The following is a 24,638-nucleotide window of genomic DNA, read 5'->3' as shown; positions in this document are numbered from 1 at the left end:
AAGATTAAGAGGGATTTTAATGTTTTTGCCTGCCTCTTGTCACATCTGTCGAGGGCTGTGCCACCGAAAGTATTGGCCGGCCTCCCGCCCCTCTCTCTCTGCCAACATTGCCAGCTGGGTGTGGGCTGTTGAGTTTGGAGAGACCTGCCGTGCTGAACTGAGGGCCTTGTTGTTGTTGATTTTTCATTGGTGTAACAGTTACTAGCCTACTGCTTTTCCCCCCCCTTCCTCCCTCTGTGCTTCCGTCACCTGAGGCATGATGCACTGAGGACCACACTGGCATGTGGATATTGGATATTGGTTTTGTGTTTTTCGAGTAATTGTTGGCTGAAAACGTGGTTTTTGAGAGATGTTATGGTCTCCGAAGCTCTCCCTGTCGAACATCCACGTGCGTCTGACAGCCAAGGGTTTACTCCGAAACCTTCAGCTGCTGTCAGGATGCAGGAAGAACACTGTGGTTTTCTGTGCAGGTCTGTTACCTTTCTTCCCCCAACATTGATATTGGTAGTGATACTGCTTTAGTGGCCTGGCTGCCTCTGTGTTTTAGTATTCAAGCCAAGCCCATTGGTGTTTGCCTCTCATGCAGAGCTGTCCTGTTAGCTGTTTCTCAACTCTATTTTTAGTGTGGCTGTTTACTAGTCTGCAGGAGAGGTTCATCTTTCATGTTACCTACCTTGGACACCCAAGATCTGTGAGCCTAGGAAGACTAAGCAATAGTCATAGTTATACCAATATATTGATCTTGAAATTCAGAATCAGTTATAAAATTGCATATTATATTTTTCTATATATATATAATATTACAGATTTATTTTCAGGATGTTTTTCTATTACTATGTATGAGTGCCAGTGTGAAAACGCACTTCATCTTGCTCGCTGGGAGACCCAGTGCTCCCGTTTCAGCCTGAGATGTAGGTTATTTTGGGTCTCGGTCACCGGGTTGAGCCCTGGGAACCTCGTTGTTGTTGTTGGACCTTAGTGTGGGAATGGTTTTCTATTCTAAATGCATTCATCTCCCAATTTTGTGAGATGCTTTTTGAGATTTGGCCAAATATGGTTAGTTCAAAAGGGCTTAATGATCAAATGGCATACCTTTTTTGTGTTCTTATTTTTTCCAAACGGGGTTGTCTTAGACCTCGAGTAAGAGTACTGCCTATTGTGGGTCACTAGTACTTTGCATTTTAGCAGGGCAGATTACAGCTGAGTTATTCAGACATGGCTATAAATTCCTCAAATGGGGAAAAAAGCTGAAACATTTCTAATCCAACTTCAGAACATTGTAGTATTGATAAGAACTGCCATACTGAAATTCTCATCAGAAATGCAATGGAGCCATTGTCATTAATACAATATGATCATCTGCATCACTAATCTGATATCTGTATATGTCAGTAGTTTGATCAATTCAATTGAGATTTTTCAGGCAAAATAATCCAGTGACTAGTATTACACTGAGAAATGTAGTTGGTGTTGTATCAAACCAACACTAACAAGTGTCTGATTGTGTGACGTGTCTGAACACCCACCATGTTTTGTGCTATGGTGTGATATCTCCGTGCACCAGCAGAGCAGCATGCTGTGGAGTGAGTCACAGAATCACTCTCCCACTCTCCCCCCTCGCTAGCAAAGGAGTCTGAATTGTAGAGGGCAACCTATGCTGACTGTGACACCTAGTCTATATTCAGACACTTTGATCAAAATAGCCATATTTTCTGTTGCCATGAACACCAGTAGAGTGGAGAGGGAGCCCATCTGCTCATGTCAAGTCACATTTATTCATAAAGTGCACAGATTTGTCTGTGTGCTTTAAAGAAAACCAGGGAATACTGTAATAAGAAGAGACCCAAGTGCATCATAAGATCTGAATGGATGTGTATGCACGTGTGTGTGCACGCACCTGTGCAAATCTGCATCCCCGTGTGCGAGCAAAGATGGATTCCTCCTTAGGACCATTTTGAATTATTTAGCTAGATGAAAGCATGAATTTTTTAACATTCTGCAGCAAACTGTTGCATAATGTCCATTTTTGGTCTTGGAGACAAGTCCAGAGGAGGGATAAATAAAGAAAAACCTTATATGGGGCCAATACCTGTTTACATGATCATGTTGATTTGAACTGGACTTTTGAGATCTTTGACAACTCCTCTAGTGGCATTAATGAAATTTAAAATAAATCAAGTTTTTTCCCAACAAAGAATATACCAATAATGCTATATGATATACCATTTGCCTCAGCAATATGACAAGAGATGAAATTCTAACTAGCCAGCCTAGATTTTAAAATTTTCATGAACACTTTAGCTGCTAGCCCAGCCCAGGCAGACAGGATCGGTGATTCAACCACCGCAGTAAATGCACATCTGAACAGACATCTATGTACCTGCTCTAGAATCCCCAATCCTGTAGTGTAGAGCCACAGCACCATCCTTTAATGAGTCAGCCCATTGAGATATGTGGGGGGTTTTACCCCACTCGCGCGCCAGACGCAAGATTTTGTTGGCGTTCCCACACTGACCGACTATCTATAGTATGTTGCAATGACAAATTCTCAAAATGTGTGGTCTACCAAAAAGTGGTATGCACTACAAATTTATGGCATGTTGGTGAACCCATTACATAGATGCATTACATTTATATTTCCAGAATGTGCAGTGATCTGTCAGCCACTCTGCAGTAGCTCTGCTGCCCGTGGTCATAACTGTGTCAGGAGGACAGGACTTAATTCTGCATGAGTGCGTGTCTGCAGTACATGTTGGCTGTGGTTTGGCCTGATGTGGTCTCTCACAGTGCTGCTGACACGCCCAGCAGAGGGCGTCCCACTACAGAGAAACCCTTTAGACTCTGCAGCATCATCAAAATTATCATCTGAAAGCTAGCTAATTTCAAGCCCAGCAAGAGCAGGTGGTGACATGGGAGTGAGTGAGAAAATTAGCAATATGATTGTTAAGACTGAATAATGACATCACAACAGTCTAATCCTATTGTTAATTTAAAATTAGATATTCCTATGAATCTGGCTTCAAACGACCAAAATCTTTAGCCGGCGACCGAATAAATCCCCCCTCCCCCCCCAAAGTCTAATCCCCCCTATCTGAAGAACATAGTTTGCAAAGTGAATTTCAGGCCCTGGATACTAGGATGCAGTTTCAGCCGTTGGAAGAAAAAACATCTGTTCGATGTTTTTGTTTTTCTTGTCTCAGATTGTCTATATCCCATATTGTGAATATTATACACTGGATCTAGTACTGAAATCACGGCTATCTATATAGGAGTTAAGTTATGAAGGAGGAACATAATTCTAAAATGTTGTGTTGTACAGAATTTTCCTTTTTAAATGGTATACTTTGTGGTGTTGTTGCTTGTACCATTCGGGTATTTAGTTAATGTTTTGTTTGCCTTAAGGGCTGTGCCTGCGGGTTATGTTGAACAGTTTACTTTGGCCCGTGAGACATGGTACTGCTTGATGGAAAGCTTTGAGGTGAACTGCACACCCGCATATAGAGCTGTGCACACTTGGGATAAAGAGTATGGCACGAATGAAGCATGTGATGATTTAGATATGGAGTTGGCTACTTATTAGTTGCGGATTATTCTCATATTCATGAAAGTTTTGTTCAGAAATATATCGGCAGTTTACGGAGAGTGAGGCCCACTCTCTCATATTGACTGTTACCACGTTGTGGATTAGTATTGAAGTTAGGAGTCATCTTAAGACATTTGCATGAATTTCAGGTAGCAGAACCTTCCCTACAACACTGTTCCCTCTGTTGGTCTGGCCAGCCTGGAATGTTGTTATTCTCTCTGCAGCGTTGTGTTGTTCTGACCAGGCCCGGCCGCTGTACAGAGAGCAGACCGCTTGGTTCAGCAGCAGCTCCAGAATCGGCCGTCTTGTGGTGGGAGGTGGTTTCTTCCCCTTGTTAGATTGAGGACCTTCTCCTTAGTGTTGATGGAAACTGTGGGACCTTTTTTGATGAAAGGCATCTCAGTAAATGCAGTGTTATTATGATGTACGGTATGTTCATATTTAAAGATGTTGTCGATCTTACAATAACATGCCGTTGCGAAGCAAACCTGAGTATCTGCTCCATTCATGCATGATTGATGCCTTCCTTAGTAGTGTGAATTTAATTTGAGTAGTAAAAGCTTCAGAATTCTACCTATTAATTGAGGGAGTACATGACTGCTATTTAACTAGCTGGCACTAGATGTAGTCTCGCTTTTACTGCTAGAAAGTGAAAATTATGCTATCAACTACACTAATAGTAGTTTTTTGCTGATTCATTTTAAATGTCGCTACTTGCTTCTATCTAATTGCTCTGTATCGCTCTAGTACACAGTGCTGAGTGAATTACTATTCGCCAGAGGCCATTGGTGTGGCATGTATATTCCACTCATTAAAGCTGGTATTCGTGCTATGTGGCTTCACTGCCACGTTACAGAATACCCACTACACACACAGTCCCCCAGCAGAGGTGGTGCTTTCCATACATGTTATTCTACACAGGTGTCCAATCAAGAAGTCCTCCTACAGTAAATACATTACACTTTGCTTTCCTCTCCTGATCATGAGCATGTGCTGTAGGTTTGGTCAGGTGTGCCTCTATCCTCACCTCACTGTCCCAACAAAGCCCTGTTCGTTAGCAGGATTGATGTGCTTATTATGTGGGGTGTTGTATTTATAAAGCTCATGTAAATCAAAACCCCAGTGGCATGGCCTTGCTAAAATAAGATGTCCTTGGTGACCAGTGTCTGCAGAGCAGCAGATAGAATCAGGATATGGAGAAGTAATCTCATTCATTTTTTTTTTTTTACCTCTGGGCTGCTGGAGAAGCTCTGTGAATCATCAGTGTGCTTTAATGGACAGCACAATTCTGAACTGAAAAACCATGCAGGACATGAGGCTGGACCTGTGACAGGGAGTGTATATGGGCCGGGGTGGGTAGCAGACAGTGCTGTCGGACCAACCGCAGCGATCATGGAGGGGGGAATGATGATGCTCAACGTTGTTACAACACTCAATACATCTTCTTTTGCAGTGGACAAGAACAAAGACAAGGCCAGCTCACGCCGGCCACCGCCGCCACCGCTGCCGCAGCAGCCTCAGCAGCAAGCGGCCCAACCGACCCAGAGTCGTGGCCCGTTGGATGTCGGACCTGCAGATGTCGCGGTGGTGGACTACCGGGCAGAGTGTGAGAGGAAGGAGCAGAGCCTCCAGCAGCTCAAGGGACTCCTGGCTGCCAGTAACTGCAAGTTGGAGGCAATGGCAGTTGTCCTGCAGCACACCCTGGCTGAGGTACCGATTCTTTCTTTTTTGTTTTATTTAAACCACTTATCCAACTAGGCAAATGTAGAAATGGCGTTTCTATTTAGAGCAGTGGCATGGGGAGTGATTGCGAGGGCATGGGGGGGTTTGCACACTTTGCACACACGCCAACACTCAATACTTGGAGGCTGTCCAGTACAAAACAGTCCTGTTGTCCTGTTGTCGTCCACTGAACAGCTGGAGCAGTTGGAGATCATGGGGGAATTCTGCTCCGTTTCATAACTTGTATATTATTCCTATCAATTGGGACAGTCTAGTCAACATTGGTGTGTGTTCACTAGATACAAGATTTTAACCTGTAATGTTCCTTTGCTGCATCCTGAAACGGGGATCATGATGTCCTGTTCACACACTTCTCCTCCGTCTCTATTATGAAGGTGTTTGAAGTTTGAAAGCCTGAGCCAAACACCACATCTCTTAACATCTAGCACTGAACTATGTCAGTTGTACCTGCTTGTACTTATTATGGCATTATTATTATTATTATTACATGGTTCATAGGTTTTTCAGATGCACAAGTCTGAACTCTAGAGCTTATTATATTTATATGGATGTTAAAGCATGCCGTTTGTTTTGGATCTGTTTTTAATGGTGGGGCCATGTGATTGGCTTCCAGGAACTAGATACCCTGAGGGATTATTCTTCCCACAATGCATTACACACAGGCTTATCCTATCAGCAGCCCCTCCCATCCCAACCGCCATACTCCCTTCATTTAGGTGATGTTACCACAACAGAAATGATGGCTGCAGGGCTTTTCACCCATTTTGTCTTGATTAATCTTCTTTACATCAGAAGGCCTCTGCTGTTAGAAGTTATAAAGTTTTCTGAAATGAGACAAATGGCAGGTTTTCATATAAACCTAACTGCTGCGAGCTATTTCAGTGCCTCTGGTTCACTTTAGAAATGTCCTTGTGGAATGTTTTCACACCATATGTTTTGTCTACTATGCAATATGAAAGTTGAAGGAGATGATTGACTCGCACAACTGGAATTTACCGTCCAAGACTCAAATATACGTTGCTCTAAGACATAAGATAAGGCAAGTTTAGTATAGTACATTTCATACATGGAGGCAATTGAAAGTGCTTCACATAAAATGGGTAAAAAGAAAAAAGCATAGAGAAATAAAAAGGTGAAGTTAAAAAAAGTATTGCAAGGTAAAATGAGAGTAAGAAGATTTAATTCCACCTGCAGCTTATTTGTTTGTTTTTGAATAGATATTTCTCAGACTAGAAGAACAAAGACAGATTTCTGACAAAGCAGGGAAAAATGTTGCTCAAATGTTAATAGAAATCTGGAAATATAAACAGAGATGGGAAGTTAAATCTGGAAATATAAACAGAGATGGGAAGTTAAATCTGGAAATATAAACAGAGATGGGAAGTTTGTCCAGTGGGAGTCATGAAGTATGAGATTTAATATTGTCCTCCCCTCTCCATTTCCATTCCACGTCCTCCTCCCCTGGCTGCACAGATGTTCCCTGTAATGGTGACTGTTGACACAAGCAGCAGACGGGCAACAAACACACGCACATACTGTAATACATACTGTAACGGAAGCATTAACAACAAACACACACATACATACTGTAATACATACTGTAACGGAAGCATTAGTAAACACTTGATCAGTCAAGGATTTCTCATCCCGACTATACTGTACCAGCACACAATTCTAGTTTGCTAATCCAATTAACCTTTGAGTGCAGAACCTTTGTCTCCCCCTTCTGGCAGTGAAGAAATGTGCGCTGTGGTGTTTGAAAAATAAGTCCCGCCGACCGTTTCATTTGCTCTTTGTTGTCACGCAAAAACTGGACATGGTTATCATCTTTCCATCATCTGTCCATGTTGTTTCCACATTACCATTTAAAACCTCATGAACGAGGAAGAACCACTTCCCAACTCGGAAATGGGACAATCGGAGCAGCGTGTGAAAGCAACGTTTGTCAAAGCCTGGAAGTAGCATACCCCGTCGCCGCTGTAAACCACTGGATACATAGTTTCAGTGACATGAAATAAATTAGGCTGCCTCGGTTTTGTGCATTGGCTCTGCGCCACTTGGATATTAATCTTCATACTGGCCATACTGTACAGTAACAATTACTGTAACAAGAAAATAAATAATATGAACAAGGCTACCTCTGTGTACATTGCAGATGTATTCAGTGAAGCAATTAACTGTTATTCATGGCCATGCCTGTCAATAATTCTAGTACATAACCCAAGCCATTTTGAGTTTTGCGCACGGCGCAAGGGGGGGGAAATATGCCCTGTCAAACTAGGAAATGACTTGGACAAGTCATTGCTGCGCCACACATGGAAGATATGGGCCAATAAGTCTTGTTTTGGTCCAATGCGAATGGTCCATGTCTTAATACCTTTGTTGCACCCTCTTCATAACTTTCAAAATCCTACAAGCTCTTATTACCGATATAGTTTGTCAGATGCCCCCTCCCCATATCAACTCTCTGTGATGGGGCTGTATATCATTTAAAAAGGACTTGTGGGTGCACTAGCGCCTCCTCTGGTCAGTCGGGACGCCTATTGGGGGCGGAAGGGAAATGGTGGGAATAGCGTGATCCTCCCACGTGCTACGTTCTGCACCGGCAGGACTCCCTGCGGTCAGGTGAAAAGAAGCGGCTGGCAACTGCACGTGTGTCGGAGGAAGCATGGTGCTAGTCTCCGGCTCTCCCCAGATCGGCAGAGGGTGGAGCAGCGACCAGGGCAGCAGGGGGGAATTGGCCAAGTACAATTGGGGAGAAAATGGGGGGGGGGGGGGGGGGATCGGAAAAAAATATTTGAAAGGACTTTCTAGTCCATTCTATAACTGTCAGATGAGGCCTGATACCATGGGTGTAGGGGCAGACATCATGTCTGCCAGGCCTTTCCTCCAGAGTCTGCTGGGAACCTGCCATCATTCTGTTGCAATGGCTTGTCTGGACCTTATCTGCCAGTGCTGCCAGTTAGGCTCCTGACACACCACACAGTGTGGACGCCTTGTCCACTATGTGCTCATGAGGCTGTGCAGATACCTGCATGGGCTCTACATTACTGCAACTCCATTTACTCCTGCCTCATCCAAAAGCTTGTTCAGATATCACTCTTAAGTGCTCCATGCACTGGCGGTCTGTTGGTTTTAGAATCGATTTGAGTTATTTAGTTTCAAAGCATGTCCTCAGTCTAAAGTTATTTTAGGTTTTGCTCTCTCAGCTTGTTTAGGGACCATCTTGAGAACATTTGCCTGTTGTGACTCGGTGGCACATTCCAAAGATACAGACATTATTAATAAGCAAGTGCCAACTGATTTTTGGAGAGGAGTGTAGAGAGAATTGACACACAGAATGTTTAAATACTCCAAAGCCTGACCGATGTAATGCAATCCTTTATTATTCAGCTCACACAGACACATCTCCAGTCACTGTTTGACTCATATCCTTCTGTTTGGGTGGAACGCTTATGAAACTGATTGCGTCAACAAACATAAGAACAGAGCATGTTTCCTCCTCTCCCTCTGGTAGAATTGTTCCACTAGTCACAAATACCCATATCACATACACATACCCTACCCTTAATTTCAATCACAGAAGATCGATTCAATAAAGGGAATTGATATAATATATATTATATAATAATATATATGTATAATTGAGGTTTGTTTTGAAGCCCATATCTTGTGTCCATATGTGCATGTACTGTAATGTACAGTACTGGAATCTGGTAGCCACTCACAAGACCAAGAATAGGAGGCAGGTGCTTGCCATCATCATGTGAGAATGTCCCAGCTGGTGACTTGATATGGTTCTGAACAGCAGCCAAACACTTCATAAGTACTGTGCACTGTTTCTTATCTGTTTTGGAAGAGGCGCACTGGACTTGGGACTACTACCATGCATTCTCTGGAAGAGTACATTTAAATTGTAATCCAATATTGGATGGAAACCCATTCCCAAACAATCAGAATAATTTGTAATCTTGCTTTGTTTAATTTCTTGCTTTCGTGTTAATATTCAGGAAATCTGAAACTGATCTGGATCTATTAATTGCTATTGATCCCCGCCTACCATCAAGGGTTATTCTACACCTGCCATGATATCGTCTTTATATACATCTGGGAGATCGATCTATGCTCTTTGCACCAGGCTAGAGAGATTCCTTTGAATTACATGTGGTTTGCTAGAAACTGGATACCCGGTTAAATGACACAGAGCAGCACAGGGAGACATGGGGGGGCATAGAATTACAAAATGTTCCTGGATAAAAGATGGCTTTAAAAAAAAAAGTGTTTAAGGCAGCCGACAGAGACTACAGGCATGAGGCTGGTTCAGTTGCAATATAGTTTTCAGCCCAACATTTTGGTTGTGAGGATATGCTCTACCTTTAATTACCACTGATTCATCTAAGAGATAATTACCACGGCAGTTGGCAGAGAGCCATGGAATAACATTATCATTCTCTCTGAATCGGTACATTGACTGTGAGGATCCATACTTGCACAGAAAGTGGAAATTTGACCGGTCACGAGACATTAAATCATCTCAAATTGAATTGTAAGACTATACTGCAGAGGGGTGGGAGGTAATGGTTTGACGTGGGTTTGTAGGAGGGGTAGTTGGGGGGGATGGTGGTAATGAACCCTTCCCATGTTCTCCCCTGGGAAGGTCACTGCAAGTCCTGCTCCATCAGCCTCATGTCGGGCAGCTCTGGACAATTTATCTGCTCCACTCTGCTCGTTTCCTCTGGCTGCCTTCATCAGTGCTGTCTTAAAGTGACCTCAGCTCAGTGGGGAGGAGGCGGCCCTTACTCCCACTGCTGCAGACTGCGCCTTTTTTAGATGCAATACGGTAAAGCCCACTGCATTGACTCAACGCAGCCAATTGCAGCGGCTTTTTCAGTCCTGCCCTCAGATGTAGCCGGAGCAGTCTGGGAAAGGAGGTGTGTGGAGGTGGTGCGTCCACCTGGGCCACTGTCTGTCCTGGCATACTGGGGTCTCCATAGCCAGGGGGGAGACTCCGGCACCTGGACCATCATGGGCTGCACTGGCAGCAGAGCGTGCCTTAGTGCTCCCTGCGCTGCAGAGAGGGTAACCGGCTTCTCCATTGTTCTACTCTGCACTGTGGAATAGATGCGGACCAGGGCCAGAGCAATATGTCATTGCTGTTATTGCAGACGGATTAGTTAAGTGGTTGTTTGGCGTGTCTACTCTTGTTACTGATGACTTGGCTGTTCTGCCAGTGAGTATGCTTTGATTACAGTATGCAGGCTGTGTGTGTGTGTGGTCTGTGATGTTACGGTATGCAGACTGTGTGTAGTCTGTGATGTAGTGTTGCAGTGTATAGTTTGTCACGTTCTGTGTGTGTTGATGTAGTTTGTGTGAGGTCAGAGACCGAGTGGTGAAGTGCTTAGTTTTGGATCATCATGTGCATCAGATGGGAGGCTGATGATGAGCACTGCAGCTACAGAGCTGTGTCCTCTCCACTGCAAAACTGAATCAGAAGAGAAGCTTAAAAAGACACTGAAAGGGAAGGCAGTTTGAGACTGAAAATACACGAGTTGAATGTGACGTTTTAAATGCCCTTTTCCTTTGATTCCCCTTTCATGTGATCTAGCTCTGGTATTGTAAAATAGTGCTGCTACGGTGCGGTTATATTTGAGATGCCAACTCTATTTGGCAGTCTCATGGGGGATAAGCATTCGATAGGCAGGTGGCTGGCTGTTGCCATATAGAGAGATCATGGTCTGTCATTCAATGCAAGTATGTAACCGAACATATTTTCTTCTCACACTGAATAACCTTTAGATTAGTAGTGTGGTATTGCTCATTGTGTTGACTCAAGCAAAACAAAGAGCTCAAATGAAAAGAATTGCAGAAGCACTGTCATCATGTCTGTGCATGACTAAGTGTGTACATTTGTTTCCCCAGCGTGATGAAGCCATGCGGCAGCGCGGGGAGATGTCCCTGGAGCTGGTCAACCTACGAGGAGAGCTGGGTAAGTGGGCTCACCTCTGTCACACGAGCCTTGCTGTGTTCACAGTTCACACAGTGGTTATCACTACAGCACACACCGATTATACAGGCTCTGCTTTTAGTACCACTTTCTGATGTTTGCCTTTCCTTTGTAGTGTTCAGTCCAGACGCTGAAAATGGTAGCCATGCATATCTCTGATCTTGATTACCAGCCGCGACGGCATGTGCCTGGTATTGTTTTCACCGTGTGTGTCAAGTCAAAATGTGTGGACCTATTCTAGCAGGAACTACCACAGAAGCTGTTTTGAGTACTTTGCTAGGTGTTTGTCTGTGGACAGATTTTGCAAACGCGATGATATAACAGTGCAAGATGCAGTCACGAAACTTTACAGGTGTGTAGTTGACATCAAAATGAAGGCCGAGTTCGAAAATCACAATCAGAAAAACTTGAAATGCGTGTGATCCGAGCAAAGCTCACTGTATGCAGTATAATCTGCATACAGATAACTGCATAAATTGTTTCATTAGTGAACATTTTCCATTTCTCTGCACAAAGGTAGTGTTTCCAATTCTACCTGTTTTTGAATACAGGTACATCACCAATCCTGCTGTTAGTAGTGTCTTCTGCTTGTACCCATCAAATGGGTGTTCCTCTGTGCTTCCTCCTCCCCTTGTTAATTGCTACATCCTCCTCTGAGGATCAGGTGCTCATTTGCAGAGCTGTGTGTGTTTTATTGGCCCTGGCCTGAGTGGTGTCAGCCCATTCCCCCAGGGGGTGGCTGGCTGGCTGACCTATGACCCCCACACAGACGGGGCTTCCAATAATGGAATGCCAAACCACCTGAGGCCTTGTGAGGGTTTCGGAGACAGTGATGCACTTTATATAGCCCCTAAATACAGTCACACTGAATAGCCTTGGATGTACTGTATAAGCACACGCCCACACACACACCATTGTCCATCTCCCTGGGCAGCAGGGGCGTGGTGACTCCTCCCTTCCCCATGCCTGTAAGCAGACTTGCCACAGCCTCGGGACTCGCACATGACTGCTCTTTACCACTGAGCCCCACGCTATCAGTGCTTTAACACATTCTTCAAGTCAGGCACCATTTCATTTCCCACAGTGACCTCAGACGGACCCTTGTTTTGTACGAGACAAAGGCAAGTCCACAAGGCATTTATTTTAACTTCCCCTCTGGCTCCGCTTTTGCAGTTTGTTGCCTCCCCAGACAATTTTCCTCCCGGCCAGTTTGAGCTTGCTTCCCCGATGTCACTCCACCTGCAGCATCTAATTATAGTCTGACAGCACTCTGTCTTTGGGCAGCAGCCAGATTTGTGATGTACGAGCCCTTGTGCTCTTACTCATCATAACGTAAGTCCTTTACAAGGATTACATTACATTATATTACATGCAGAAGGATCTGCCTGCTTCAGTATATGCATGATCTGGATCTGGGCCACATCCCAAACCACATCATGTCTGAGCATTGGCCCAAATACGACTAACTTTAGATATGATTGGGTCCCATATGAGCTGTGAGGTGTTTGGGTGGGATGGATTTGGACTGGAAAGTCTCATATGACTAGATCCCTGTTACACATGGCTGAGGAATGCTGGGCTCCATTTGTAGAGCCGTGCGTGCCAAAGTCTGATAGATAGTCCCTATGTTAGTTTGGCTTCTGTTGCTGCATCTGCTGATGCTATGTTCCACTGTGGGGTAGGTGAATCTGCACACACAAAATAGGCAAGTGGCTGGTACATTTGCTTCACTCACCAGCCAAAAAGAAACGATGGTAATCAATTGAGTGGTTGGTAAAATTTTAACATTCATTAGTCATTTGGCCAGTGGACAAAAAAGTTAATTTTGGACCCTGCATCTAAAGAGATGCACATACAAGATGCCAAGAAAAGCCTCTCCTTACTCCTTAGCCATTACATCCATAGCCATTATATCAATATATACAATATACCAATTTGTAAAACAAGGGAATATTACATTACATGCACATTTATTGGGCCCTGTACATTAGATGCTATCTGACAGCACGGAAAGAGAAAATGGAATGTGACACATGTGCTGTAGCACAGCAACATCTGGACTCAGTATTTTACACCTACTATATTATTGACCAGTTCCAAATAATAATTCTCTTCATTTTGGGTTATGGAGTGGGTCACTGACCCATTGCAGAGCAGATATTCACACTAACTAAATGATGGACGAGTTTGAAAAGAGCTAGTCTCTCAGAGCATAAGTAAGGACATAAGTCTCCACTTGCTCAAACTTAGAAGATGGCAGATCAACTGTGGAAATGAGAGAGATTGTGAAAGAATTTAGACACTTGTTTCCATATCTTCATCTGGTCATAAATCAGTAAATGGGTGCACTGTAGTTTGCTAATGTGGGGAAATACAAGAGACACGGCCATGAAAGTCAGTTTTTCCATTCATGGTTGGAGAACATTTTACAATGTCACACATTTGCCTCAACAAGGATTTTCCCAACAGTGGTTTCTCAACGGACTTACAGTATCAGATGCTTTACACAAGCACTTATAAATAATACTTATAATATGCCTTGTTTGTAATCGTATTACTCACTATGACTATTAAAATGAATCTTGAATTGTGTACAATCACACACAATATCATGTAAACCTGTGTCATGTATGCTCATCTATCGCCTGCCATCTCATCTACAGCAATTCTGGGCTTTATAGAATAATACACTTTTTATCAAATAAATCATACAGGTATGCTTCTTTCATATTTGCAGTATGCTCCGTCCATTCATGTGGCCTACTGGAGAAGGAGAAGGAGGAGTTGCGTGTGGCGCTGGAGGCCACGCTGCAGAAGCTCCAGGAGCAGCACCAGACTGAGCTGGCTCAGCTGGAGCACAGGCTGCAGGCCTTCTACCAGGCCGAGTGGGACAAGGTCCACCTCACCTACCAGGAGGAGACCGACAGGTGCAAGGCCATGATGCAGCAACAGGTGTGTCCCTAGTCCTACTCCACTCCCAGCGTGTGCGTGTAATTGCTGTCCCACCCCAGTTTCTCACCCTCCCATGGTCTTGCACACTTGGGCTCACTTTGTTTGTATGCCTTGCTATTATTATTAGGCAGCTAACTATTACTATGGCCCCTGAAAGGCATTTTTATCATTACCTCCTCCAACAAGATTATGTTACCCTTGTTAGATTGTCTGTCAGCAGAATATCTCAAAAACAGATTTTACTGAAAATTGGTAGACCGATCGGCATAGGACCAAGGAGCAATAGTTTTCATTTTGGTGCTGATCTGATTTCCACCCCTTTAGACTATTATCACCTTTGTACCCTTAATTGTGATTCTAACATATTTCATTTGAATGTAAAGTGTAAATGGTGTATTTAGGTGTAACAACAGCAAGAGGTTTGCACTTTCTCCGTGCCCTTGGCTCTACTTGAGCTCATGTTACATGGCTTCATAACACAATATTAACTAGACTGGAAGCTGCCTCCAGCCCTGCAGTGCCCAGCCCTGTGTCTGTAGTGCCCAGCCCTGTGTCTGTAGTGCCCAGCCCTGTGTCTGTAGTGCCCAGCCCTGTGTCTGTAGTGCCCAGCCCTGTGTCTGTAGTGCCCAGCCCTGTGTCTGTAGTGCCCAGCCCTGTGTCTGTAGTGCCCAGCCCTGTGTCTGTAGTGACCAGCCCTGTGTCTGTAGTGACCAGCCCTGTGTCTGTAGTGACAGCCCTGTGTCTGTAGTGCCCAGCCCTGTGTCTGTAGTGACCGGCCCTGTGTCTGTAGTGACCGGCCCTGTGTCTGTAGTGACCGGCCCTGTGTCTGTAGTGACCGGCCCTGTGTCTGTAGTGACCGGCCCTGTGTCTGTAGTGACCGGCCCTGTGTCTGTAGTGCCCGGCCCTGTGTCTGTAGTGCCCGGCCCTGTGTCTGTAGTGCCCAGCCCTGTGTCTGTAGTGACGGCCCTGTGTCTGTAGTGACAGCCCTGTGTCTGTAGTGACCGGCCCTGTGTCTGTAGTGACGGCCCTGTGTCTGTAGTGACCGGCCCTGTGTCTGTAGTGACCGGCCCTGTGTCTGTAGTGACCGGCCCTGTGTCTGTAGTGACCGGCCCTGTGTCTGTAGTGACCGGCCCTGTGTCTGTAGTGACCGGCCCTGTGTCTGTAGTGACCGGCCCTGTGTCTGTAGTGACCGGCCCTGTGTCTGTAGTGACGGCCCTGTGTCTGTAGTGACGGCCCTGTGTCTGTAGTGACGGCCCTGTGTCTGTAGTGACGGCCCTGTGTCTGTAGTGACGGCCCTGTGTCTGTAGTGACGGCCCTGTGTCTGTAGTGACGGCCCTGTGTCTGTAGTGACCAGCCCTGCACTCCCTCCCCTCCCTGCACTCCCTCCCCTGCACCCTCCCACCTCTCCTTCTCTGTTCTCTCCTTCTCCGCATTTCCCCCTGCGTCTCTCCTTCTCTGTTCCCTCCTCCTCCGCGTTTCCCGTTTTCTCCCCGCCTCCTCCCTCCCTCACACTCCCCCTGCTTCTCTACCCTGGCTCTCCCTCCCCTGCACCCTCATCTCTCCTTCTCTGTTCTCTCCTCCTCATTTCCTATTTTCTCCCCACCTCCCCCCTCTCCTCCGTCTATATTGCTCATTCTCTCCCCACCTCCTCCCTCCCCCTGCTCTCTTCTCCCCCACACCTCCCCTCCCTTCCCCTCTCCTGCTCTCTCCTCTTGCTCCTTCCCCACCTCCTATACCCTCCAGCATCTCCCATTCCCTCCCCTCCCCATCACTCTCTCACATTCCCCCTGCTCTTCTCCCTTCTCCTGCTCTCTCCTCTGCTCTCCCCTCATTCCTATATTTTCTATATTATCAATTGTTCAAATGTTATCTTTATTCTGTATATTCTTGTTACTGTTGTGTCAGCTAGAATTAGCTAGACATACTTTCTGTGAAGCCCTCTGAGACATGCTTGTGAATTAGGGCTATATATAAATAAACTTGACCCTGTGTCTGTAGTGACAGCCCTGTCTCTGTAGTGACCGGCCCTGTCTCTGTAGTGACCGGCCCTGTGTTTGTAGTGACCAGCCCTGTGTCTGTAGTGACCAGCCCTGTGTCTGTAGTGACCAGCCCTGTGTCTGTAGTGACGGCCCTGTGTCTGTAGTGACCGCCCTGTGTCTGTAGTGACTGGCCCTGTGTCTGTAGTGACGGCCCTGTGTCTGTAGTGACAGTGACGTGTTAATCCTCACCATCCTAATCATTTACGGGCAGGGTGGTCTACAGCCATCATGTGATGTCATTCTCTGTGCAGACTGTTTTTCCACATTCAAGGAAAGTTGTTGTCAGTAAAAGCTTGGCCCCATCGGCCCTGAGGGCTTTCTTTGTCAGTATGTCATCGGCCCTGAGGGCGTTCTTTGTCAGTATGTCATCGGCCCTGAGGGCGTTCTTTGTCAGTATGTCATTGTAGGACTTGCTCAGTCTTGATGCTGAAACTTGCACTTTGTGTTTTGAAGTGTTCAACTCATCACAGACACAGTATTTATCTGAGTTTGATCAAGTGTATTTTCTGTGCTTCAGAAGGAAATAGCCTCTAACACCTCTTAATGACTAACCACAGCATTATGGATCTTAATGACTAACCACAGCATTATGGATCTTAATGACTAACCACAGCATTATGGATCTTAATGACTAACCACAGCATTATGGATCTTAATGACTAACCACAGCATTATGGATCTTAATGACTAACCACAGCATTATGGATCTTAATGACTAACCACAGCATTATGGATCTTAATGACTAACCACAGCATTATGGATCTTAATGACTAACCACAGCATTATGGATCTTAATGACTAACCACAGCATTATGGATCTTAATGACTAACCACAGCATTATGGATCTTTGTAGCTGCACTGCGTTTTATTCAGTTGATCCTGTCTTCTGCTTTAAGATTGGAGAGCTGAAAGCCAACCATGAAGCCATGCAGCTGGAACTAGAGGGCTGCCACACAGAACAGCTGCAGTGTGTTCAACAGCAATATGACGAGTCTCTAGAAGGTCAGTGAATAACACTGGAATGAGTATTTCAAGCTACATATCCTTTAAAGCTTCATTGTTCCATGAGGTTTTTGTTTTTTCATTATGTGTGCATTCTTGTAATCATGTCATATGTGGGATAGTTATTAGCTTTGTCCTGTGCTGTACCGTTAGCAGTTTTAGGCTACATCCTCACTAGGCTGTTTGCATGAACGGAGCAGTCGGTCCGCACTGGCCTTCTGTCGTCCTCTCTCCGTCCATACAGCTCCCCATTCAGCTACACTGCCATGCATGACCGCAAGCTGGCAGTTTAGTGTGCATAAGAATTGTAATTGTATTTTACAGCAGGAGAGAGAGTGAGCAGGAGAGAGGGAGGAGAGAGCGCCTGCTATCATTTGTGCATATTAATTAAACAACCCTCAACTCACTGACCAGATACATCGATTTCCTTCACTCTGATGTGGATGATTCATTTAAAGTTTATGAAGCTGCATCAATCCCGCTAGAAATAGACAGAACAATCCTGGAAGCGAGGCGATTTGACCTGCTCTGAGTAATGGTGATGACATTTTGCGGGAGGGAGGACGGGGAGCGGAGCCTCGGTTTAGGCAAACGCCTTGAGGCTCAGAACAATAGGGGCAGTGTGGATAATAGGTGCAAACGAAGTGTGTGAATCCATACAAAACGACCTAATGTAGACATGGCCTCATAGAAATTGTTCTTTGATGATAGTATTAGTACATTCACACAGGGCTTTCATTTATTGCTCACTGTTTGTAGTCATTTCAAGTCTTAAAATCTCTGTAGCTGTAATTATGCGTCTATAAAATGTGCATTATTTGCTATCACATGCCATAAACCTGTCATCTCTTTAGAGCTCCGGAAGGTTCACAATCAGGAGCAGCAGTCTTTGAACAACTCATTGAAAGAAGCAGAAGCTGCTCTATCTGTAAGTCTCACTTTTTTCTGTTAAAGAAGTTGCCACAGATAGTGTCATGACAGATGGTACATTGATGAACTGCTTGTATCTGAAAGTTTGTGTTGAGTTTGTGCTGTGTGCCCAACAGGGACAGATCCAAGAGCTGACTGTAGAGAACAGTTCTCTCATTGAGAAGATACAAGCAGAGGAGAACAGGAGGAAAGAGCTGGCTGAAAAGTGTCAGGTACTTAACTGTCATTCTGTGCTATCCTTATCTGTGTGCTTATTATATAGCAGGGCTTCACTACATTATTGAAACATCCCATGATCCAGGTGTTGGTTGCCTCTAGGCAGTGATGTAGAGGTAAATCAGTGTTGGGCAAAGCATGGACCTGGAGATCACCATTTTAAAAAAAACACACCCAGGTGTTGAAGTAAGCAACTCCATATACTTGCAGATCCTTTCCAAAAAATTAGAATATCATGGAAATAACATGGATAACCGTGGGCTTCAGCGGATTGTCAAGCAAAGACGATTCAAAAATTTGGCAGAGATTCAGAGGGAGTGGACTGAGGCTGAAGTCAGTCATAACTGAGAAGTAACTGCTGATTTTCTTCAAACTATTCTAATTTCTTGAAATACTGTATTGGGGGTTTTCTGGAGCTGTAGGCCAAAATTATGAAAAATGAAACCAATAAAGGCTGTATATTACATACCCAGTTTTCAAGTAACTTGTATCCGCTTAAAAAAGGTCAGTGAACCTTTAACCAAATTTAAAAAAGGACTTAAATGCATGATGTGAAGCTCCACTCCATCTCTGGCTAAACTATAACACAGCCCCCCCCCCCCCCCCCCTCTCTCCATCCAGAATGTAGAATTGTAATTTAGCAGAAGTGCTGCAGTAACGTTGGGCTGCCTCCTCATCAGTGTTAAGTGGCTGCACCCTCCACTCTGCCTGTGCACAGTAGAATAATTGAGTTAGCCACCTCAGATCACCCTGCTGCTCCATATCTGCTATAAATAGACAATAACAGCAACAACCCAGTGTCTGGGCGGAGCTGTGAATTGTGGTGCAGTGTTACAAATTCACCGTCGTTTACACACGAGGATTAGTTTCAACACTAACTTGATGCAGTATTTATTGCTTAAACATGATCTTTCCATGTTTGTGCTTTATAAGGATCGTTGTGTGTTCGTTTAATTGATTCTGCAAGCCCTAAGCATTGAATAGTTGCAACAGCTGCATGGCGCCCTCTGTTGTGCGGTTCTGGAGTTATGGGCCCATGACATTTCCAAGGCGAGGACAAAGTCTGGCAGTGTTTCTGCACTCATTTTGGAAGTCTTACTGGTCCCTGAATATCTCTCTGCTGCTTTTTCACCATCCAGAAAGACCCACACACCCTGTACCTGGAACAGGAGCTTGATAGCATCAAGGTTGTGGTGGACATGAAGAACAAACAGCTGCACCAGCAGGAGCAGAAGCTGATGCAGATGGACAAACTGGTGAGACTCCCAAGCAGATGAAAATGCCATCACGTGCATTTTGACATCATCACGTCATTACGTCATCATACTCGTACTTTTTCAGACGGAGAAAAATGGGAAGTTAGATGAGAGACTGAACAAGGTCCAGCAGGAGAATGAAGACCTCAAAGCCCGCATGGACAGACATGCTGCACTATCAAGGTGAGAGTTTAAACATCATCACAACTTCATGTTTTCTTTATCTTGTTTGAAGTAAGAGAAATGAAGGACATAGTTAATAGAAGTGAGGTGCACACCAAGGTACTGTGCTTCTCCCTCAACACTTCATTGACTGCATTACTGTAAGTACATGTTGTGGCCATCAGTTTTGCTGTGGTTTAATTAGATGCCTTGATTTAATCTGTGCCAGTGAATCAGACATCATTCTGCAAATCATAGTTCATAAGAATTTTACTCATACTTGAGAGTGCAGGCAAAGTGGAACATGGAGCTGCAGAACTCACTTTTGAGGACGTCCAAATTTAAATGACTGTAGGTGCCTACAGTAGGCTGAAAATGGGTCGGTGAATTGCTAATGATGAAAAGCTTGCACACTACTTGGTGGGGGGAAAGGAGGACTTGAAAATATATGCAAAGTAGGCGTGTCTGGGTTATGTCTGTAATTTAAGTAGTCCATGGAGGCTGGGTTTACCCAGGCTAAGATGTTCCTACACACACAATTGGCTGGGTCTGAGGGTGGGAAGCCGGTGGGGTGTGTCCTGGTCGCTGTACTAGCGCCTCATCTGGGGCCGGTTGCACCAACTGTTCTTAACTATGCCTGGTCGTAACTCCTACGTCGGTCTTAGTTAAGACCAGTCTTTAGAGTGGATTTACGCCTGTTGCACCAACACGGCTTACGTCTGGTCTTGACTACGCTGGTCGTAGCAATGCGCGTTCATGTGAATTGTCGGGGAATGCCCTCTGATTGGCCCACAAATGTGCCTCGTGCCCTGCTATTTCACTGACCCCCGCGAAAATAACTTCCTTTGTTTTTTTACAGTGGCCACTACTGTATGTGCGTCACTACACTACACTCCTCCCACCCTCCCTCGCTCCGGGGGAAAAATGGCGGCGATTGAGCCAGACAGTCTGAATGAAATTGAATGTAACATTCCCAATTCTATGTATTAAATTCTAAAAAAAATTAACGGCAACATTTGGGAAGGCTAAGCCACACAACTAGTTAGTTATAATCTTAACATCGTGCTTCAAAGACGGAGAACTGGCTGTGTTACGACGATGACGGTAAGGAGTCAAAAAGGTCTCTGCGGAGATCTCTGTTACAGGCAGGCACTACGCCTCCTCCTGACCAGGCGTAACTCTTACGCCTGGGCGTAGTGAAAATAAGGCTTAAGCCGTCTTGGTGCAACCGGCGTAGCTGTTAGGTCGTAAAGTTACGACCAACTTAGCTTAAGACCAGTGTAAGACCAGTTGGTGCAACCGGCCCCTGGTCTATTGGGGTGCCTGTTCGGGGGAAGGGGAACTGGGGGGAATTGCGTGATCCTCCCACATGCTATGTCCTGCCGGTGAACCCCCTCGCTCTCAGGTGAAAAGAAGCGGTTGTATCGGAGGAAGCTGGTGCTAGTCGACAACTCTCCCCAGATCGGCAGAGGGGGTGGAGCAACAACGGGGACAGCAGGCGGAATTGGCCAAGGACAATTGGGGAGAAAATGTGAGAAAAATCAGGAGGGGGGGGCCGCTATGCAAAGTACAGGCGTTTCAGTCTCAGACTACACCTTCCTCAGTCCAAAATGGAAAATTAATGGTATTTTTGTCATATCTGCAAGTTAGGATTCGAAACTTGGAACAGAACCCAAATTGCACAATCATATCTAAAAGATGCAGATGTGAAAGGTATGGTTCATTTGTTGAAGCTATGTGAAACCACCTGAATGACAAAATGCATCAAAGTAAGAACTTTGCCACTGATCACAGACAAAATCAAACGGCATAGGTAAGAGCCCTCTGTCCTTGGGTTGTAGGTTCAGCTGACCATTTCTCCAGATTTGTGCTCCAAAACATTCCTAAATTGTCTGTTTTTGTTTATGCCCATCCCTTCCGTCTCGCCCACATCCCCCATCCCAGACAATTGTCTACAGATCAGGTGGTGCTCCAGGAGTCCCTTCATAAGGAGTCCAAGGTGAACAAGCGTCTGTCCATGGAGAACGAGGAACTGCTGTGGAAGCTCCACAACGGGGACCTGAGCAGCCCCCGCAAAACGTCTCCCACTTTCACCTCCCCCTCCCCGTCCCACTCCCTCAGCCTCCAGTCTCCCCGCATCTCGGCCGTCTTCTCCAGCCCCCCCGTCTCACCCAGATAACCACGGCTCCCCCGCTTCCAGGAAGCAGACCCTCTTTCCGTTTGGACAGAGGTGTCCCTCTGGAGGCGAGCCATATTAACGGACTCATTTAGCTGTTAACCGTTGCTGTACAGTTGCTCCACAAATCTTTGTTTTCCTTTGGTTTGGTATCCCTGTAGAATAAAGGATTTTTAATATAACTCAAGAGTGCCTCGGATGTCTTCTCTTTTTGCTGCCTTAACACCTGAGGAACTCCCTGCAACCATATTGGACAGCTACCTCTCTTTTTTATCTTGTTTGTTTTCCTTGTTTGATTGACCAAGGGACCAATCCAAGTGGTTGTTTGTGCATGTGTTTGAAATGTCACTGAACCCTCCTAATGCAGCTTTAAAGTTTGGGGTCTTGGCAAAGAGTTGACCAGGGGAAGCTTTGCTTGGCAGACACGCACTGCATATCTGTGTGGATTTAAAATTGTGTGTTGACCCTTTTTGATATGCATTTACTGTAATAAAGAAAGTCCTGTATAGTCTTTCTAGTCTGAATTTGTATTTGTGAAATGGTCTTGGGGAGTTCCAGTTGTGAAAAATGGCTTCCCACCCACAGACACGGCCAATTGTGCCTGTATGGATGCCCGGCCAACGCGGAGGCTCGAACCTGCAACCCTCGTGTTGATATGCAGGGAATCGACCACTGTATTGTCCCATTTAGAGTAAAATGGATGATAAAGCAGACTGTTTTGGGGCCTGATTGACGGGTCGCCTGTGTCCATTTTTGTGCTAGCCACGCGGCTCAGTGGGAAACCCCTGGTCTTGTGCGGCTCAGTGGGAATGCCCTGGTCTTGTGCTAGCTGCGCGAGAACAGATGACAGCGGCCAAAACGCCACACTTGAGGCTTTAAAATGAGTTCTCAAACCAATGGGTGATGTCACATTCACTTGTAAAAAAAAATTTAAGTCTATGGAGATGGTCTTCATCTTCATTTCTCCATGGCAGTCTGCAGATGATGCTCTGCCTATATGGTTACCTTGAAGATGTTTCATGTAGACATTGTCACTAAACATCAGTGGTTTGCAGCATTTGACACAGTCCCTGGGAAACCTCAAGGTTGACCTCATTTAAATTGGTGGAGCAGGTATTGCCTCAATTGATATTAAAGGAACACTCCGCCCATTTTCAACCAGCTTTGTATCATTAGAACATCAGTAGTATATCAGAAAACTAAACTGTTTTGAAGTCTGTTGTTTAATTTGACAGTTATTGAGTGTTAAAGTGTGGACCAGTGACATCACTGGTCCACACTAACTCAAATGAATAACTCATTAACTCAAATCAACTCTCAATAACTGTCAAACTAGATGAATGATGAATAGTTTGACAGTTATTGAGAGTTGATTTGAGTTAATGAGTTATTAATTTGAGTTAGTGTGGACCAGTGATGTCACTGGTCCACACTTTAACACTCAATAACTGTCAAATTAAATAACAGACTTCAAAACAGTTTACAGTTTTCTGATATACTACTGATGTTCTAATGATACAAAGCTGGTTGAAAATGGGCGGAGTGTTCCTTTAACTGAACACTTGTTTGCATCGCAAAGAATGTGTTTCTTATCCTTACCCATACTATATTTCAAAACAATTGTATGAATAATTATGTAAACCTTAAATGCTGCAAGACCCCATAAATATAGCCATATGACCAGCAGCAACTGTTCACTGAGCTATTGAGTAAGAAAAGTGGAAAATGAAGCAACTGTGTCAGTGGACCAGAATAAGATCCGGGCCTACAATTCACATTCCACATACGGAGTACATTAGGACAGCAGCCTGGCACACTGCTCTGCTTTCCAGATTCTCTCCACGGCATGCTGCAGAGCCAGAGTGAGTCTCTCCATGGCATGCTGCAGAGCCAGAGTGAGTCTCTCCATGGCATGCTGCAGAGCCAGAGTGAGTCTCTCCGCACCCTTTTCATAGATTTCAGTTCCGCTTTCAACACAATAGACCCGGTCAAACTTTTCCAAAAAATGACAGACATGAACATTCCCCTCTCCCTCTGCTATCTGATTAGAAGCTTCCTGTGGCAGAGGCGTCAGAGGGTCAGGATAGGCAGCCTCCTGTCCTCCCCTCTGACCCTCAGTACTGGTGCCCCCCAGGGCTGTGTCTTTTCCCCCTGGCTCTTCTCCATCTACACCAACCTCCTTACATCCCACCACAGCTCAGTTTCATTTTTCAAATATGCAGACGACACCACCATAACTGGACTCATCACCAACAATAATGAAGATCACTACCGGAACCAAGTGGCCCAAGCGGTCACTTGGTGCCAGGACAACAACCTACAACTCAACACCTCCAAAACCAAAGAACTCATCACAGACTTCAGACGGAATCCACCCCCCAAGACACCCCTCCACATCTCCGGTCAACCCATAACCACCACAGACACATACAAATTCCTGGGCACCCACATCAGCAACACACTCAAATGGGACAATAACACCGGTCACATAATCAAAAAGGCCAATCAAAGACTTTTTCACCTCCGGCAGCTCAAAAAATTCAAGGTAAAATCCAATCTGCTCCTCCAGTTTT

General features: G+C 45.1%; 1 protein-coding gene across 1 annotated transcript; it reads left to right on the top strand.

Moving 5' to 3' along the window:
• The first annotated feature begins 27 nt into the window (after window positions 1-27).
• On the top strand, window positions 28-22,511 carry mtus1a (microtubule associated tumor suppressor 1a). Its single transcript, XM_083651360.1, has 10 exons — window positions 28-470; window positions 5,037-5,293; window positions 11,246-11,312; window positions 14,068-14,282; window positions 17,220-17,325; window positions 18,180-18,253; window positions 18,372-18,467; window positions 19,611-19,727; window positions 19,813-19,910; window positions 21,834-22,511. Exons 1-10 carry the CDS (start codon window positions 350-352, stop codon window positions 22,066-22,068), a joined length of 1,386 nt encoding a protein of 461 aa, XP_083507486.1. The 5' UTR covers window positions 28-349; the 3' UTR covers window positions 22,069-22,511.
• The last annotated feature ends 2,127 nt before the right edge of the window (window positions 22,512-24,638 follow it).

Source organism: Poromitra crassiceps (genome assembly GCF_964638095.1).
Source record: "Poromitra crassiceps genome assembly, chromosome: 15".
In the NCBI taxonomy this organism is placed as follows: Eukaryota; Metazoa; Chordata; class Actinopteri; order Beryciformes; family Melamphaidae; genus Poromitra; species Poromitra crassiceps.
This window is presented reverse-complemented; position numbering and strand designations above follow the sequence as displayed.